The 20,050-nt window shown below is 46.5% G+C and overlaps 1 protein-coding gene and 1 non-coding gene across 4 annotated transcripts in view; one reads left to right on the top strand and one right to left on the bottom strand.

Moving 5' to 3' along the window:
* The window catches only part of ARHGEF37 (Rho guanine nucleotide exchange factor 37), an 83,845-nt gene that overhangs the window by 13,266 nt on the left and 50,529 nt on the right, over positions 1 to 20,050 (bottom strand). For 2 of the 3 annotated variants that reach the window (XM_016954019.3, XM_518029.7), the window contains exons 4-8: positions 12,034 to 12,181; positions 4,954 to 5,153; positions 3,415 to 3,545; positions 2,679 to 2,783; positions 1,251 to 1,361 (exon numbers count right to left, since the gene is read on the bottom strand). In XM_016954019.3, the coding sequence (XP_016809508.1) occupies positions 1,251 to 1,361; positions 2,679 to 2,783; positions 3,415 to 3,545; positions 4,954 to 5,153; positions 12,034 to 12,181 (695 nt within the window). The remainder of the gene's footprint in view (positions 1 to 1,250; positions 1,362 to 2,678; positions 2,784 to 3,414; positions 3,546 to 4,953; positions 5,154 to 12,033; positions 12,182 to 20,050) is intronic. The other variant, XM_009449934.3, reaches the window with a different exon arrangement.
* Positions 14,955 to 15,059, top strand: LOC112209306 (U6 spliceosomal RNA). Its single transcript, XR_002944052.1, has one exon. It is a non-coding gene; the product is annotated as a U6 spliceosomal RNA (small nuclear RNA).

The raw sequence follows: 20,050 nt of genomic DNA, 5'->3' as shown, positions 1-20,050 counted from the left end.
GGGAAAGGAGGTGGCAAAGGGCAGGGGCTGTGAGAAGGGGCTTTGGAAGCATGCAGGCCTGGATTCCAGTCTAACTCCCACTGACTAGCTGGGACCTTTAGCATGTTATCTAACTTCTCTGGGCCTCAATCTGCCCATCTGAAAAATGGGGACGATGCATGTAATGAGCTTAACAGAGTGCTTAGCACAGAGTAGGCATTCAATCTTATATAGCACTTTGAATCATTATTATTCAAAGACCTTGAAAAAGTTTTTTTTTTTTTTTTTTGAGACAGGGTCTCACTCTGTCTCCCAGGCTGCAGTGCAGCAATGCAATCACAGCTCACTGCAGCCTACCTGTCAGGCTCAAGCGATCCTCCCACCTTAGCACACGCCACCACACCCAGCTAATTTTATTATTATTATTTTTTGTAGAGACAGGGTCTATGTTGCCCACAGTGGTCTCTAACAACTGGGCTCAAGCAATCCTCCTGCCTTGGCCTCCCAAAGTACTGGGATTACAGGCATAAGCCACCTTGCCCAGCCTTAGAAAAGATTTTGTATAGAGTGGTGGTCAAGAGTCTTTGGGGCTCAGATCCCAGCTTATCACTGACCATCTGTATAAATGACCCAGGAGGTGACCCCCTCTGAGCCTCAATCTCTCACCTGCAGAATGGGGTTATTCAAAGTAGCCACCCCCAAAACCATATGGTGAGGATTAAATGATGTAAGGAATATAAAGGGCTTAGCATAGAGCCTGGCAGATAGTGAGGCTCAATAAATGTTAGTGGGGGCTATTTTTATCAGTAAAGTGCACTAATAATAATCTCTATGCTGCTGACCACTCAGGAAGATTACAGATGTGGCAATTGTGTAAAGTGCCTGACTTCTTCTTTTTTTTTTTTTTTTTAGGAGTCTCACTCTGTCTCCGGGCTGGAGTGCGGTGGCATGATCTCGGCTCACTGCAACCTCTGCCTCCTGGGTTCAAGCAATTCTCCTGCCTCAGCCTCCTGAGTAGCTGGGACTACAGGCGCACACTGCCACGCCCGGCTAATTTTCTGTATTTTTAGTAGAGACGGGGTTTCATCGTATTGCCCAGGCTGGTCTCAAACTCCTGAGCTCAGGCAATCTGCCTGCCTCGGCCTCCCAAAGAGCTGGGATTACAGGCGTGAGCCACCGCGCCTGGCCAAAGTGCCTGACTTCTAAATATTATTCTTGTAAGCTCTACCACCTGCCTAACAAAGAAAGGAGGAAGGAAAAGTTCCACTCACAAATTTCAGGAAGGCCTCAAGGTGAAGGTCTCTTGCCAAATTGCAATACTGCACTGCAGGCCCCTCGGGGATGTCCAGATTGTATTCGTGCGGCCTGAAGTAGAGGAAAGCCTGGACCCAGTACCAAGGAGAAACATCCAATCATGGCCTGTCATGGCCATCTTACGCTGGAATCCCCTTCCACCATACCTTGAAGAGGTTTTCCAGGCTCTCTACACACCCCCAATGAGAGGGACACACACAGCTGATTCTATTCTCACACAGCTTAAGTGATTAGAAAGTTCCGCCTTAGACTGAGTCAACATCTTTCTCCTCATTCCAGTGCTTCTTGAACTTCATACATTTACATGCCACCTCTGTGGGGTTTTTTTCTTTTTCTTTTTTTTTTTTTTTTTTTTGAGACAGAGTCTCACTCTGTCACCCAGGCTGGTGTGCAGTGGCATGATCTTGGCTCATTGCAATCTCTGCCTCCCAGGTTCAAGCAATTCTCCTGCCTCAGCCTCCTGAGTAGCTGGGACTACAGGCGTGTGACACCTTGCCTGGCTAATGTTTTTCGTATTTTTAGTAGACACAAGGTTTCACCATGTTGACCAGGCTGGTCTTGAACTCCTGACCTCAGGTGATCTTCCCGCCTCGGCCTTCCAAAATGCTGGGATTACAGGCGTAAGCCACTGCACCCAGCAGTGCATTTGTTTTTTCCCATGTCCATATTCCACATGTTCTATTAATACTTTTCTCTAACTTTTCCTATTTACATCAATGCATTAAAAAAATGCCCCATAGCATTTAAATCTTCATTTAATTAGTTGCTTACATTGACGCATCAGGAGTTGTCATCAAAAATCTGAAAAATACCTGAATTTCCAGGTGTGTTTTTCTTAAAGTCAGAAGAACTGGGCCCATATTCTCACCCAGCAACAACCCCCCAGAGCTGAGGAATAGCTGCTCCTTTAGATTTGATTCATGTATTCATTCATTCAGCCCTTCAAATTCCAAATATTATTTTATATTTAAGTTCACTGAAAAGTCTCATAAACAGCCTGTTAGACACTAGGCTCCTATTGCATTGGATTGCCTGTTACCTGCACACTTCACTCAGTAGCATTACCTGCCTGGCCCCTTTAGGCACCTGTTTGTCTCCCCTGCTCTAGGTGCTGGTCTGGCAGAGTTGCTCTGCGGGGCTCTGCTTCCAGTGAATTTTGGCCCTATGTGGTAGGAACTCCAATGGGCTCAGAGCTGCCCCCAGTATAATGGCCTGGGGCTGAGGAGTGCTGGCCAGCATTCTCCAGAAGAGATGAGACAGGATGACCTCATCTGGTTGGTTTCTGAGGCTGGTGCCTTTCCCAGCTTGTAGGCTGGGCCCTGCAAGCCTCCTGCCAGGGGAACCCAGCCCAGACTCGCCCTTTATGAACCCTGCAGTGTCCTCACCTGCAGATTGTCCAGGTAAGCAGCCACGTTGTTCTTCAGCTCAGTCACACACAGAGACACCCACTGGAACCTCTCTTCTAAATCATCAAATTCCTTGTCTTCTGTCTGAAAGTAATGTGTGTGAGGGTTGAGAATATCCACATGGGGGCAGTGTACACCGGCTTCAGTGTTCTAGGTCCTCACTGGGACAACCTTTCCACAGACTCGCCCACCAGAGCTGGTTCTCGCAACCCCAAAGCTTAGAGGGTGGTGTAGCTCAGTGGTTTTACATTCAGAGCATGGAATCGGATACACAAGCATGAGCCCCAGTTCATTGGCTTCCTAGCCGTGTGACTCTGGACAAGGGTTTTACCCTCTCGGAGTTTCTGTTTTCTCATGGGGATAGTGGGAACACTTATTTCATTGTGTGAGCATGCTTGGTTTCAGAGCAGGCACTCCACCAACCTGTGCTGCTAGAAGTAGCTATTTAGGGCTGGTCCTTTGCCCAAACCCAGAGACCAGCTCTCCTATCTGTGTAAATAGGCCCCAAAGAGAGTGGCCCAAGACACTGGAGAAACCCCTCCACTGGCTCTTCAGAATCAAGTGGGGTGCCACCTCTGCCTCTTCCCAGCACCTCAGTCTCTCAGCCTCCATTGCCTCAGTTCTGAAAGGAGCCTAAGTCCCCTGTCTACCCACTGTGCAGGGCCTGGCCTTGGGGGTGGCTGGATGTGACTCTTCCTCCCAGGCGCACGCTCACCCTGGGGATCAGCCCCGCCTCCTGCTTCAGCAGCTGGCTCAGCCGGGTGGTCTTCTTGGAGAGAGTGTGTGTGTTGATTCGGGCCAGCCGCTCCCGGAGGGTCAGCTGCTCTACCTTGGTGTACTTGGAGGCTGCAATGACAGAGAAGAGGGGAAGCACGGTGATCAAGCCAACTCAGGAAAGCGGATGTCACGGACATGCCCGGCTGGGCACTTGCTTGGGCCCTCTGCTCCATCAGGGTCACATTCATGAGGTTGGTGAGTCACACAGGAAAAGCATAGGGTCCTCTGTCTGAGCTGTGAGCCCTGGCTGAAGAGCTTCCTGCCTGCTTGACTTTGGGAAGTCACCACTCCTTGGGGCCTCAGTTTCCTCATCTGTAAAATGGGACCAGCCACCTCGCAGGATTGCTGGGAGAGTCACCTAAGACAGAGGGTCTGAATGAACTTCCTAAAGAAGAACCCATGGAGGAGAGATTTGCCTGGGGTCCCTCAGCCACTTTGAGCCAGGCCAGCTGGGAGCCACGCTTCCCGGTCCTCACTCAGTGCTTCCTACTGATCTGTCGTAGGATGGAGAAGCAGGTGGGGAGGAAATCCAAAGCTGCTAAATATAGTATAGCATGGTGGTGAAGACTCCGGGCCTGAGTTTGAAACCTGGCTCTGTCCCTTACCAGTTCTGCGATAGGAAGCAAGTGATGCATGCTCTCATTTTACCTGACTGTGAAATGGGGCTAACAGGGCCAACCTCAGAGGGTTAGTGCAAAGACCAAATATGACAATGAAGGAAAAAGCATGGCACAGCTAGCCCTTAGTAAACATTAGCTGAATTGCCATTTTTATGTTGTCTCAGTCATGTAATTGAGTTTCTCTTAACTTGAGACACTGTTTCTTTTTCCAAACCTTTCTGTTTTAATAACCTGAGAGGCAGGCTCCCCAGATATATGCACAGCTCTTTACCTCCCCACTATTGATTTCTCCTCCACAGTGTGGCAGTCATGTGGTTTGGATGAGATTGATCTCACTTTAGCTCAAGGGGTGGATTGCTGACTGATACAAGCCAATTTATATAATTCCAAACCCCTGGCAACAGTGATTAATTCAAAGAAGGGCACATAACCCAGACCTAAGCCAATCAGTTCATGATGCCCTAACTTTGGTGATTAGTTCAAGGTAAGCACATGAGCCAGGTGGGTCCTATCAAAGAGAAACTTTGACTTAATTTTTGTGGCTAAGGGGGAAAAACCCTGCCTTACCCTGGTAAGTGTGGTGTGCAGCTGTGAGTCTTGGAACAGCCACAACTTACTATTATGAGGCAAGCCAGCCTGAAGATGAAGCTGATACAGAGTAAAGAGCAGAGACAAGGGAGTTACAGGGAACTGGAGCCAGCACCCTGATCGAACCCTACCTAAAGCTTGCATTACCTCTGGATTTATAGTTACATAAGCCACTACATTCTCTTTACTGGTGAAGCAGATTTTAGATAAATTTTCTGTAACTGGAAGCATTCCCACTAATGTGTCCCCTTAAATGCCCAAGTCCTTACCCACTTCCTTGCGCATCTTGTACTCATTGATATTGGTGTTCACGTCCTGGAGGGCAGAGACAGCCCTCTGAAGGACAGGGTAGGCACTGGCATCAGGGACTGTGTTCTCCAGGATTTTCTGCAGCAGCAGTGGGTACCTGGTGATCCTCTGCAGAGGAATTACCAGCAAGAAACTGAGGCCTGAAGATCCAGCTTGCGGCCTGAGGGAGAAGGCTGGTATTAGGCAGGTAAATCCCACCCTCTGGAGGACCAGGGGGCCTGGGCTATAGTCCTCACTCTACCATTTAGCTCACTGTGTGATCTCAGGCAAGTCACCCCCTCTCTGCGGTCCTCCAGTTCCTCATCTGTAACTTGTGAGTTCTAGATGTTAGGCAGGCAGTGACGGTTCTGGGCCTTGGTTTCCCATCTGTCCCAAATCCAATGTTCAAGCTCTCTGCCCTCAGCTTGCTCGGCCTCTCCACAGCAGACACGACTGACTACACCCTTGCTCTTGAAACACTTTCTTCTTTTGGCTCCAGAGACACCGTCTGTCCTGCTTCTCCTCATACTCTGCAAGCAGCTCTCTCAGCCTCCTCTGCTGGTCTCTCTCCAATGCCGGAGTGCCCTGGGTGTCCTCTCCTCCCTCTCTCTCCACTTTCTCTTAGTGACCTCATTTGGTCCTATGGCTTTAAACACATCCCAAGCCCAGATCTCCACTTCCAACTTCTGTTCCAGAGCTCCAGACTGACACATACAACTAGATCCTTGACATCTCTGCTCAGATATGTCCCGAGCGCTGCTCAACTCTGTGTTGTGTATCCACATGATATCTTATTTAATAGAATGGTCTGCTGCCTTAAAGAAATGTTTGTGTTTTTTTGTTTTGTTTTGTTTTGTTTTTTGAGACAGAGTCTCACTCTGTCACCAGGCTGGAGTGCAGTGGTGCGATCTCGGCTCACTGCAACCTCTGCCTCCCAGGTTCAAGTGGTTCTCCTGCCTCAGCCTCCCGAGTAGCTGGGATTACAGGTGCACACCACCACGCCCAGCTGATTTTTTTTTATTTTTAGTAGAGACGGGGTTTCACCATGTTGGCCAGGATGGTCTCAATCTCTTGACCTTGTGATTTGCCCACCTCGGCCTCCCAAAGTGCTGGAATTACAGGTGTGAGCCACCACACCCGGCCAAAAAAATGTTCTTAAAATCACGGGAACTTAATTTTTAGAGATTTATTTAAAGTATTTAGGGGTAAAAAGTCATAATATCTGTAATTTCCTTCAAATTAGCATAAAAATAGATAAAGCAAACAGCAAAATGTTAACACTTGTTAATTTTAGGTGGTGGGTATGTATCTATCACATTATAGTATTTTTCTATAGTTTTGAAACTTTTTATGAAAAAAAGTTAAAAAAAATGATTGCTTGAGGCCAGGAGTTCAAGACCAGCCTGGGCAACATAGCATGACCTCTGCTTCAAAAAAAAAAAAAAAAAAATTAACTAGGCATGGTGGTGGCTACTCAGGAGGCTAAGGCAGGAGGATTGCTTAAGCCCAGGAGTACGAGGATACACTGAGCTATGATCATGCCACTGTACTCCAGCCTGGGCAACAAAGCAAGACCTCATCTTTTTAAAAAAAGTGAAAGCAAAAAAAACTCTGGAACTAATGGTGCCAAGGTCCCTTCCAGATACACCACTGATGCATGGATGACTAGTTATAGTCTCCTTCTTAAGGATGTCTGGAATTTCATCCAGAGTCCCCAAGTCAATAGCATCTGGGAAGGGGCTCCACAGTCTTTTCTTGATTATGACCAGTAGCCCCTAGGCCCAGATTGGAGAAAGCCACAAAGGTTTCAAATCTCAGCCACCTAAGTGTGCCTTCTCCTTGAAGACTCAACCAATGCTGCTCAGGAACTTTCTCTGGGCCCTCCCTGATGATACTCGTGCCTCTGGCTCTCCTTCCTTAGGAAAATCTCCAGACCAAATGTCCAGGAAAGATCAGCCATGAAGCTAAGAATAGGCAGAGCAGGTGGGAGCCCCTCAGAAGCTGCAGGGGGCAGGATTACCCATCAGGAGACGCCTACGCTGGTCATCTGCTCTCACCAAGGGTGTCCTGGGGCTTGGCTGACTGTGGGCAGGGGAGGTGGAAACCACTGCCAGGTATTTGCAAGACTCCATCCTCTGGACTTCCTTTCCATGGGAAAGAGCCAAGTGTCTCCTGGGGACAACTATCGCCTCACAAATTAGAGAGCAAGGGGTCCTGGAAGAGATGACCACGTACTTTCCTTACAATCATGAAGGAATTACCAAAGAATGAGGGCATCCGCTCACATTTACAAACTTTCTAAGGTAATTTGGACAATACTTTTTTATGCAGCTTTTCAGATAGGCAACAGAAATTGAAAGATGATACACAGAGCTGGGTGAGTGTGGAAAAACAGGTCTTTGTACTTTCTCTTGGTGGGAGTATCAACTGGCAAGATCTTGGAGAGGCAGAGGAGTTTGGCAATTTGTAAAGGGTACAAACCCTTTCTTCCATCAATCCCATCCTAGAAATATACCCACAAAAATCCAAACCCAAGAGAGCAAAGATAAAGGTACAAGTTGTTCAGTGACTCTATTTGAGTTAGTAAATAATTGGAAACAACCCAAATATGCTTCAATAGAGGAATGGCCAAATAAACCATAGTCTAAGAACAGTCCAGGAAAGAAACTCTGCAGCCATTAAAAAAAACACTGTGCTGGGCGCAGTGGCTCATGCTTGTAATCCTAGCCCTTTGGGAAGCCAAGGTGGGCAGATTTCTTGAGTCCAGGAGTTGGAGACCAGCCTGGGCAACATAGAGAAACCCTGTCTCTACAAAAATACAAAAAATGAGTCAGGTGTGGTGGCACACACCTGTAGTCCGAACTACTCAGGAGGCTGAGGTAGGAGGATCACCTGAGCCTGGGAGGTCAGGGCTGCAGTGAGCTGAGATTACACCACTGTACTCCAGCCTGGGTGACAGAGTGAGACCTTGTCTCAAAAAAAAAAAAAAAAAAGAAAGAAAACACTGTAGAAATATCAATATCCATGCTGTCCTGAAAAGATATTCATTACTATGGTTAAGCATAAATGTAAGTTCTAGAACAGCATGTATAGAAGCAGCCTCATAAAAATTCTATCAGACGGGTGCCGTGGCTCACGCCTGTAATCCCAGCACTTTGGGAGGTCAAGACTGGCAGATCACAAGGTCAAGAAATCAAGACGATCCTGGCCAACATGGTGAAACCCTGTCTGTACTAAAAATACAAAAATTAGCCGGGCATGGTGGCGCACTCCTGTAGTCCCAGCTACTTGGGAGGCTGAGGAAGGAGAATCGCTTGAACCCGGGAGGCAGAGGTTGCAGTGAGCTGAGATTGCACCACTGCACTCCAGCCTGAGTGACAGAGCAAAACTCTGTCTCAAAAAAAAAAAAAAATTCTATCTATCTAACCATCTATCTGTCTGTCCATCTATCTGTCTCTCTATCTATAAATATACAGTAGAAAATTTGGATGGAAAACATTACTAGTGGAATGGATTACTTTTTACTTTATATACTTGTGTTATTGGAACTTTCCTTTTGTTCAATAAGCATATGTTGCTTTTATATTTAAAACAAACACACCTAGCTGATAAAGGAAAACAAAGAAGGTTATCTGCCTTCTCCAAACTCTGCTGCCTCAGCCATCATTCTGGAATTGCAGTGCTTTGTGCTGGACGGGCCCACCTCTGCAAGGCCGCCTTTTCCACCCTGACAGCTCTACCATTAGGACAGTCCTACCTAGGGCAGAGCTTCCTGCCCACTGCAAAGGTGAGTTTTTTTATTCCCTTTGCTCTCAGATGGGAAGAGTTGCCTTAAAAGACAGAATGAACATCCTACCCAAATAAAGGGTGGGGTCAGCGTGCATTTTGGAATCCCAAGGAATCTAATAACCTGGTGCCATCTATCATAGCAGACTGAGAAAGAACTAGTTATGGCTGGCGTGGTGATTATTATTGGCCAGGCTCTGGAAAGTAATGCCGCAGGCATTTAACGGGCAGGGACAGGACCAGGTACACTGGATGTCTTGCAAGGACAGTCCTGAACTACAGAGAATTGTTCCATGTCTCATATGTCCCCCTGAACATTCAGAAACTGAACAAAGGCCTCGAAATGTGTTACACTTCTAAGAACCTAAATATGTTTGTCACACTTGGACTCTACCCAGTCATATATCATAATACTGGGAATTACTATGACACTATCTTTTATAAATCCCAATTTCAACGGTGTTATTTCCTTCTTTCTCTTATCATAAATAAGAAAGTCAGGTTTAGGCCAGGCGCAGTGGCTCACACCTGTAATCCCAGCACTCTGGGAGGCCGAGGTGGGCGGATCACGAGGTCAGGAGATGGAGACCATCCTGGCTAACACGGTGAAACCCCATCTCTACTAAAAATACAAAAAATTAGCCGGGCGTGGTGGCCAGCGCCTGTAGTCCCAGCTACTTGGGAGGCTGAGGCAGGAGAATGGCGTGAACCCGGGGGACGGAGGTTGCAGTGGGCCGAGATCGCGCCACTGCACTCCAGCCTGGGCGACAGAGCGAGACTCCATCTCAAAAAAAAGAGCAAGTCAGGTTTATTGTCACTGTCAGTTGCTATTCTAGGGTAAACACATTCTGTGCCCTTTCATTTTTCTGTACTTTTTATACAGAACAGCTTCAGATATCTCTTTCTTTAAATCCAAACTTATTTATTACAAGTAGCTGCAAGCATCTGATGGCTTCCTTATATCTTTTAGTAGTGGTGTCCAAGCATATGCACACTAAACTATATAGCATTTTATTGGAAATTATTTTCCTTTTATTTCTCCTTTATTAGTGAAGCCATTATACTGATTTTTTTCAGTTACATATATAGGTAGGAGAGATATATTTATTTATACATATATTTCAGGATATGTCTTAGGATAGTAAATTTATGTAATATTTGTTATAACAAGGGAGTATGGCACTGATAAAATTGAGAACTACAGTGTGGTCTCAGAGAAAATAGAATCCCTGCCTAGCCGAGATAACTATAATACGTGAGATTCATTGAGTGTCACTCGTGTGCAATGAATCAATGCCCCATGCGGGGCTGTTATTCCTCCCACCTTACACATAAGGAAACTAGATCCTGAGACATAAGATGGCTCTCTCATGGCCAGGGGCCAAGCCACATCCACCACCATGGAGCCCAGCTACAGAGCCCATGAGCAAAGCCCAGCTGGCCTGGCTAGGAAAGACCAAAGTGCAGAGGATGTAATAAACAGCAGCCTCTGAGCAAACTAGGGCTCCCACACACAGTGTTTATTAAATGTCTGAGCTAGATGCCAGCACTGAACTCTTGAGAGATGTTACATCTAAGTTTCTGGCGTCTCTTAAAAAATCAGAGGCTCTGGCCACAACAGACCCTCATTTCTACATGGCAGCTGAGGCAGATGGTTTGCAAAAAAATCACTGCTATTATTCCTCCCCCAATCTCTACAAGCCTTTGTCACTATGAAGCTCCTGCTACCAAGAAATGCAGTTTATTTCCCCACCCCTTGAGTATGGGCTGGCCTTAGGACTTCATTTGAATGACAATGTGCCAGTTCCCAGCTAAGACCTCTAGATGCCAAGCCCTCCCCACAGCCCTTAGAACCTTGAGACCACGATGTGAATAAGCTAGCGGGCGGGAAGAGGAGAGACCATAGGACCACAGGTGAGGCAGCTCATGTGTCCCAGATACATGAAAAAACCCAGCCAGGATCAGCAAAGCTGACCTGCAGGTGACTGCAGATATTTGAGGGTGCTAATGATTCCAGGAGAATCATTTACTGAGTACACCTAAATTGCTAATATGCAGAAGTATGAGCTAAATAAATGTTTGTTTTAAGCCACTACATTTTGGGGGTGGTTTGTTATCTAGCAAAAGCCACTTGATAGCAGCAATTAGCTAAGGCTGTGCTGCAGCTGCACGCTACACAGGGTCTGTTGTCTCTAGTTTGTGCAGCCTCCACTTCTCCCTTTTATCTCATCTCTGGCACCTTGCTTCCCTTTATATCTGTAAACTGTAGAAATATATTTTGTGACTCTTGCAGAAGCCTGTTTGTAAGACCCATGAAGGATGAATAAAAAGGGAAAATGAATACAGTTTTTTTGGGAGCAGAGAGGGGCTAGGACACGGGTTCTTGAAAAGGAGACTTTAGGCCTGGCATAGTGGCTCACGCCTGTTGTCCCAGCACTGTAGATATTTTTTACTGTAAAAAATACAGCCAGCCAGATATTTTTTACTGTAAAAATTTTGATGTTTTAAAGTTTTTGAATCTTATAATCATGTTACCCATTCGAAAATTTAAATTCGAATACATATTCCCTACATTTTTCTACCAGAGGCTTCTACCCATTGGTGCTAATTCTAAGCTATGAGTCCACCACGGACTGGTGATACTCTCCCTTTTCCATGTGGCAGGACTTCAGCCACCGGTAGAGAGGGATCCTCAGGTGATACACACCTGCTTCTTATCACTATGGGAACACATGGGTCCCATCATCTCACGGCCCTTTCCTGTGCTTCTCATGAGCACTGTTCCCAAATGTTTCCGCTTCTCCAACCCTGGACATGTAGGATGGCATGCCCTGACTCCTGGCTGTTGAATGAAGCTATGATTAGTCCTGGCCAATGAATTACGAGAAGTGATTAATATTATTTCTGGCCCACAGCATTCAATTGCCAGCATTAGACTCTCTAGAGCTCTTTTTTCTTAAGCCACAGTTACTGGCAATATTCCAGACAGTGGCTGCTGTGAGTTTGGGTCCCGAAGTGAGGATGACAAAGAGCAGAACCCCAAGTCAGCCTTCAATGGAGCATAAGGAAGACATAAACCTTTGTTGTTTGAAACCATTGAGATGTGGGAGCTGTTTGTCTCTGCGGCACAGCCTGCCCTATCCTGACTAACACAGGCTCTGACAGAGCAACACTCCTGAAGCAGCATGAATGGCATGAAAAAGGGGTGAGACCGTAGCTGCCCCTGAACCGGGTCAGTGGGGTAGGAGCAAGTGCTCACTGGCTGTTCTACTCACACCACCGCCTCAACGATGCCCTGGATGTGCCGCTGCAGCTCCGGCTCCTTCCGGTACGTGTCCACCAGTAGCAAGGCCTGGTCGTAGCTGGCACAGTAGACCTTATAGACTTGCTCCAACTCCTCTTGGAATTCCAGAAATATGTTACCTGAGGGTGAAGACGCAACAAGGGGTCGTCAAGGGCATGTCTGTGTGTCCCCTAGCTTGGAACAGGGAGGCAGTAAGTAAACCCCTTCAGCTCTCCAGTGAGATTGCTGGGTTTACCAGCATGTCACCATGGGCAAATGACCTCATCTTCCTGACTTTCTGTTTTTTTCATCTTTTCACAAGGTTGTTCTGAGGATTGAGTGACAGAATGATATACATCTTAGGCTAGGAAACTGTGAGCACTTACTAAATGGTAGCTATAGTCATACCAGGAATATTAATAATGCTCACATTTGGACAGTGCTTTATAGTACACAAAATACACTCAACCATTAGCTTGTTTTTTTGTTTTTTTGTTTCTTTTGAGATAGAGTCTTGCTCTTGTCCCCCAGGCTGGAGTGCGGTGGCGCAATCTCTACTCACTGCAACCTCTGCCTCCCGGGTTCATGCCATTCTCCTGCCTCAGCCTCCTGAGTAGCTGGGATTACAGGCTCATGCTACCATGCCTGGCTAATTTTTGTATGTTTAGTGGAGATGGGGTTTCACCATGTTGACCAGGCTGGTCTTGAATTCCTGACCTCAGGTGATCCACCCGCCTCGGCCTCCCAAAGTGCTGGGATTACAGCTGTGAGCCACCACTCCTGGCCACTCATTTTATCTTTATAATTAAAGACAAAATGTGTGGCAAGCACAACAACAAATCCCCAATTTACAAAGACATGCTGCAGCATAACACAACTGGTTACGGTGTGGGCTTGGATTCCAGGGAACTAGGGCCAGATCTCCAGCAACCCTTCCCCAGTTGTGTAACCTGAGGCAAGTGTTTCACTCCTCTAGCTCTCTATTTTCTCATCTATGGAATGCAACTAGAAACAGTACTTACTGCTGGGTGCGGTGGGTCACGCCTATAATCCCAGCACTTTGCAGGCCAAGACGGGTGGATCACGAGGTCAGGAGTTCCAGACCAGCCTGGCTAACATGGTAAAACCCTGTCTTTACTAAAAATACAAAAATTAGCCGGGTGTGATGGTGTGCCCCTGTAGTCCCAGCTACTCTTGGGAGGCTGAGGGAGGAGAATTGCTTGAACCTGGGAGGCAGAGGTTGCAGTGAGCTGAGATCGCGCCACTGCACTCCAGCCTGCACAACAGAGCAAGACACCATCCCAAAAAAAAAAAAAAGTTTGTTATTTTTAATCGCCATCCTCATATGTCATATTACATATGTAATATATTTATTATATATGTCAGGCCTCTGAGCACAAGCTAAGCCATCATATCCCCAGTGACCTGCACGTATACATCCAGATGGCCTGAAGCAACTGAAGATCCACAGAAGTGAAAATAGCTTAACTGATGACATTCCACCATTGTGATTTGTTTCTGCCCCACCCTAACTGATGAATGTTCTTTATAATCTCCCCCATCCTTAAGAAGTTTCTTTAGGCCAGGCGCGGTGGCTCATGCCTGTAATCCCAGCACTTTGGGAGGCCCAGACGGGCGGATCACAAGGTCAGGAGATTGAGACCATCCTGGCTAACACAATGAAACTCTGTCTCCACTAAAAATACAAAAAAATTTGCCAGGCATGGTGGCGGGCACCTGTAGTCCCAGCTACTCGGGAGGCTGAGGCAGGAGAATGGCGTGAACCCAGGAGGCGGAGCTTGCAGTAAGCTGAGATCGTGCCACTGCACTCACTCCAGCCTGGGTGACAGATCAAGACTTCGTCTCAAAAAAAAAAAAAAAAAAAAGTTTCTTTATAATTCTCCCCACCGTTGAGAATGTACTTTGTGAGATCCACCCCCTGCCCCCAAAACATTGCTCTTAACTCCACCGCCTATCCCAAAACCTGTAAGAACCAATGATAATCCCACCACCCTTTGCTGACTCCTTTTTCGGACTCAGCCCGCCTGCACCCAGGTGAAATAAAGAGCCTTGTTGCTCACACAAATCCTGTTTGGTGGTCTCTTCACATGGATGCGTGAGACAATACACATATGATAAGTGCCGTGAATTAAAACGGAGCCAAATAAAGAGTTAGAAAATGGTGGGGGATGCACTTGGGGAAGGCCTTTCGCAAGATGTGAATGTCTACCAGAGAGGCAGAGGTAACTAGTCCTGGGAACAAGCAAGGGAAGAGCAGCACCAAGTATTAGGGAAGGACACCTGCAGAGGCCCTGAGGCAGGATAGTGCTGGCCACAAGGGCAACAGCAAGAAGGCAAGTGTGGCTGGAGTAGGTGAACAAGGGCATAAAGTAGAGGAAATAAATCTCCAGGTGGATGGTGTCAAAAAATAAAACAGGTTGGGTGCTATGGCTCATGCCTGAAATCCCAGCATTCTGGGAGGCCAAGGTGGGTGGATCACTTGAGGCCAGGAGTTTGAGACCAGCCTGGCCAACATAGCGAAACCCCGTCTCTACTAAAAAAAATACAAAAATTAGCCAGGCGTGGTGGCAGGTGCCTGTAATCCCAGCTACTTAGGAGGCTGAGGCAGGAGAACTGCTTGAACCCTGGAGGCAGAGGTTACAGTGAGCTGAGATTGCACCACTGCACTCCAGCCTGGGCGACAGAGCAAGACTGTCTCAAAAAATCAATTAATTAAAAAATAAAAATAAAGTAGAGGAAATAAGCAGGAAACAGAAGCCAGATCATGTAGGGTCTTAAAGTAAGTGGAGTGCAGTAAGGGATTCAGGTTTTATTCTGATGGCTGCAGGAAGCAACTGGAGGGCTTTGAGCAATGGTGACATGATCTGATTTCTGCTTAAAAGGATCACGCTGGTGCTCAATTTTAGCATCATATACACTAAAGTTGGAACAATATAGAGATTAGCATGGCGCCTCTGCAAAAATGACATGCAAATTTGCGAAGCATTCCATACTTTCAAATCAGAAACTAATGAGATTAGTTACCTACAGAGGGTGGACGGACTTGAGAGGAAGTGGTGAGGGTGAAGAAAAATATATTAACCACAAGAAGGCAGGTGGGGAACCAGGGACCACAGGAAGCCCAGCTGACCCTACTGCCTGCCAAAGCCATGGGCTAGACCTGTGACCCAGACAAGGTCTGTGTTGGGACACATCAGTTGGTGGCCAGAGGTGCATGGTCCAGTTCTCAGCAAAGATCCCCATGGGGAGATCGCAGTCCCAGGGCCTACCCTTTCCCGGTGTTGGTTCAGCTGATGCCTAGCAAGAACTCCCAGGAGAAGCCCCTAGAGCCAGACAGAACATGACCACCTGAAACTGCAGCCAGGAAGAAGCTGTGTGAGAGAGAGATCAGCCAACTGCAGAGACGGCCCGGCTAAGAGATAGCTTGGGTGTGGCCGTGAAACCTAGGCCAGTTCCCACAGTCTCCTCAACATGGGTGTGTCCTCAGAAATGAGACAGACATGCCAAGGAAACTGTGTCATACCAGTGTGGCCAGGGGCAAGGGTGTTTCAGTAACTAAAGGATGGAGGAAAGTGAACTCCCACAGAACAGAGTGGTCCAAAGAGGCAAGAATGGCAATTACACCAAAGGAAAGCCTTTTTTCCTCCCTGCTTGTCCTTCTCCAGTCACAGATTAGCAAACAATTTATTCCTAGCATAAAAGGGGATACTCATCTCTAGCTGGGATTAGTTGGAAAGGAGAGAAAGGGAGGCAGCATGGTCAAGACCTAGGGCTCTAGAAGAGCTGGGTTCAAATACTAACTCTGCCTGGTCAAGCTGTGTGACCTTGGGAATGTTACTTAGCCTCTCTGAGCCTCAGAGACGTTTTTGGTAAAATGGAGGTTATTAATAATAGTCAACAAGTAACGATGTTATGAGAACTCAAAGAGCTCCTTCAGGTTAAGTACTTGGCATCATTGTTGGCACAGAGATGGATACTATTTTCATGATCATTTTAAGGTGGCAGTAACTGGGACTCAGAAAGGAAAGAGCTTGTGGGTGGCAGGGACTTGTTAGTCAGATTCCAAAGCTCCTGCTGTAACCTAGACCTTCAATGCCCAAATACAGTAGTCACCAGCCACACGTGGCTATTGGGCACTTGAAATATGATGAACCCCAAATGCGATGTGCTGTCAGTGTAAAAGATACTGGATTTCAAAGACTTCATACAAAACAAAAGTAATGAATGATGAATGTTTATACTGATTACATGTTAAAATATTATTTCAGATCTATTGAGTTAAATAAAAGATATCATTAAAATTAATTCCAGTTGCTTCTTTAATTTTCTTAATGTAGCTACTTGAAAATTTTAAATATTTGCAGCTAACGTTATATTTCTTTTTTCTTTTCTTTTTTTCTTTTTTTTCTTTTTTTTGAGATGCAGTCTTGCTCTGTTGCCCAGGCTGCAGTGCAGTGGCACAATCTCGGCTCACTGCAACCTCCACCTCCTGGGTTCAAGCAATTCTCCTGCCACAGCCTCCCAAGTAGCTGGGATTACAGGCACCCATCAACATGCCCGACTAATTTTTGTATTTTTAGTAGAGATGGGGTTTCACTATGTTGGCCAAGCTGGTCTCGAACTCCTGACCTCAGGTGATCTATCTGCCTCAGCCTCCCAAAGTGCTGGGATTACAGGCGTGAGCCACCATGCCCAGTCTCCCAAAAATCTTTCAAAATGCTGTTGCTGAGCCAAGAGTTTGCAACCAGCCTGGCCAACATGGCGAAACCCAGTCTCTACTAAAAATACAAAAATTAGCCGGGCGTGGTGGCGCACACCTGTAATCCCAGCTACCTGGCAGGCTGAGACATGAGAATCGCTTGAACCCAGGAGGCAGAGGTTGCAGTGAGCTAAGATCGCACCACTGTACTCCAGCCTGGGTGACAGAGAGAGATTCTGTCTCAAAAAAAAAAAAAAAAAAAATGGTGTTGCTGCCTTACTGGGAAAAGGGCTCTCCTTGCGTAGCAAGGCCTAGGGGCTAGAAGGGGAATAGAGAGACAGCAGGCAGGAGCCAGAGCCGCCTGGCCTGGCACATAGTTGCACTGAGGAGAAGAAAAGCCATGTGGGTTATTTGGGCCTCTTTTTGGCAACCACAAGAGACAAGGGATGAGGAGGATATTTTCTGCAGACTCTGTAAAGGTCAGGGAACAGGACTGCCAAATTTGCAGGGGAGAGAGGAATACAGGATGCTCTGTTAAATTTGAATTTTAGATAAACAATGAATAATTTTTTAGCGTAAGTCAGTCCCATGCAACATTTGGGACATACTTATACTAAAAAATTATTCATTGTTTATCTGAAATACAAATTTAACTGATCATCCCATATTTTCACTGGAAACCCTACAGTGAAGCGGTGAGGGCAGTCCATGGACCTATCACCAGGTGTGATCAGGAGACAAAGTAACATTTTGGCTCTGTGGCTCCAGCACGAAGGCAGACTGAGAAATGAAGACCTTTACAAGGAATCTCACCAAACCTCAAACATGTAGCTATAGAAGAGCCCGAGCTCAAAGTCCTTAGACCCTTAGAATGTTTTCAGCCTGAGGCTATATCAATTTCCATTCAAATAAGTGTTAATTATTAACCAAAATAATGATCAAATGATAAAAGAGAAGTACCTGTGAGAACATCTATAGGTACTTTTTAAATTTTTTTTATTTTTGAGACAGAGTCTCACTCTGTCACCCAGGCTGGAGTACACTGGCACGATCTCAGCTCCCTGCAACCTCCGCCTCCCGGGTTCAAGCGATTCTCGTGCCTCAGCCTCCTGCATAGCTGGGATTACAAGTGTGTGCCACCACATCTGGCTAATTTTTGTATTTTTAGTAGAGACGGGGTTTCACCATGTTGGCCTGGGTGATCTCGAACTCTTGACCTCAGGTGATTCGCCCACCTTAGCTTCCCAAAGTGCTGGGATTATAGGGATGAGTCACCATGGCTGGCCTACAGGTGCTTTTTAAAATCTTGTTCTTTAATTTTGCATTCCTTTATCATTTGTAGGGAATAGTAACTCACATTGCTATTTTAGTAAAGAACTATATTTTCAAAGGAATGATAAACACACAGTATACAGGCTTTAAGTCTCACCTTCTACCATGCAGAAGCAATTCAGTGTAGCAGTTAAGAGCTCTGACTCTCAGGGCCAACTACCTGCATTCAAATCCTGGCTCTGCCCCTAGCTGCGTGACTAAGCAGGTTATTGCCTCTCTCTGTGCCAAAGATTCCTCAACTGTAAAATGAGATAATGGTATCTACATTTCAGGGTTATTTTGAGATGAAGTGAATTAATATATGTACATAAGAACAGTGCTTAGCATTTTGTAAACACTCAGAAAGTAGGTTTTTAAGATTTGTTTGTGTATTTAGGCCAGGCACGGTGGCTCACACCTGTAATCCCAGCACTTTGGGAGGCTGAGGTGGGCGGATCACCTGAGGTCAGGAGCTCGAGACCAGCCTGGCCAACATGGTGAAACCCTATCTCTACTAAAAATACAAAAATTAACCGGGTGTGGTGGCAGGCGCCTGTAATCCCAGCTACTCAGGAGGCTGAGGCAGGAGAATTGCTTGAACCTAGGAGGCAGAGGTTGCAGTGAGCTGAGATCATGCCATCGCACTCCAGCCTGGGTGACAGAGCGAGACTCCATCTCAAAAAAAAATAAAACTTTTTTTTGCATATTTGTTGTTTTTAATCTGCATCCTCATCATTCATGTTCAGGAAAGGTTAGAAGATTGGTGGTGTAAAAGCCAGGGGGACTTGGGTGGCCACAGTACTGGGTACCTTCATCTCCTCCTCCTTTCTGCCACTGTAGTGAATCTGACACCCACCCATTCACCTATATCTCCTGACTCCACTATGAAACCCCTCACCATGGGAATCCTGGCAGCAGATGGGATGAGACAGAAGGAGACAGGTATGAGGTTTGGACCCACTCCTCCTTTCTTTCTGCTGTGCTCATCCTAACCATTTCAGAATAAGAAGACTATCCTCCTCAGGAGGCTGAGGCAGGAGGGTCCTTGACGCTGGAAGGTAGAGGCTGCAGTGAGCCATGATTGCTCCATTGCACTCTAGACTGGGCAACAGAGTGAGATCCTGTCTCAAAAAAAAAAAAAAATTAAACCAAAGGAGACTATCCTCATTTCTCATCTGGGCCACAGTAAAGCCCCCAACTGATCTCGCTGCTTCCACTCTCACCACCCCCTCATAATCCATTGTCCACAGCAGCTGAAGAGATCTTTGAAAAACATAAATCAGCTGGGCACAGTGGCTCACGCCTGTAATCCCAGCACCTTGGGAGGCCAAGGCAGGTGGATCAAGAGGTCATGAGTTCAAGACAAGTCTGACCAATATGGTGAAACCCTGTCTCTACTAAAAATACAAAAAGTAGCCAGGCATGGTGGCACACGCTTGTAGTCTCAGCTACTCGGGAGGCTGAGGCAGGAGAATTGCTTGAACCCGGTAGGCGGAGGTTGCAGTGAGCCGAGATCATGCCGCTGCACTCGAGCCTGGGCGACAGAGTGAGACTCCGTCTCAAAAAAAAAGAAAAGAAAAGAAAAGAAAAGAAAAACATAAATCAAACCGTGTCACTTCCCCACTCAAAACTGTCCAGTGGCTCCCCATCACAGTTAGAATAAACTCCAAACTCCTTGCCATGACCTATAAAGCTGTGCATGATCTGGTCCTTGCGTGCCTCTTCTATTTTATCCCCAACAGTCTCCCCTCACTAATTTCTCTGGAGCCACATCAACCTTCCGTCTGTCCTTTAAACATTCTGGACTCATCCTTGCCTCAGGGCCTTTGCACAACTATGCTCTCTACTCTCCCTTCAGATATTCTCAAGGCTAGCTCCTTCCTGACACTCAGATCTCAGCTCACATGTTCCCTCCTCCAGAGGCCTTCCCTCACACCCAGAAGTTACCATGACTATTTATTTCCTTCAAATTACAAAT

This window comes from Pan troglodytes, chromosome 4 (assembly GCF_028858775.2).
Source record: "Pan troglodytes isolate AG18354 chromosome 4, NHGRI_mPanTro3-v2.0_pri, whole genome shotgun sequence".
Lineage (NCBI taxonomy): Eukaryota > Metazoa > Chordata > Mammalia > Primates > Hominidae > Pan > Pan troglodytes.
Note: the sequence above shows the minus strand (reverse complement) of the source record. Positions and strands in the feature narration are given on the sequence as shown.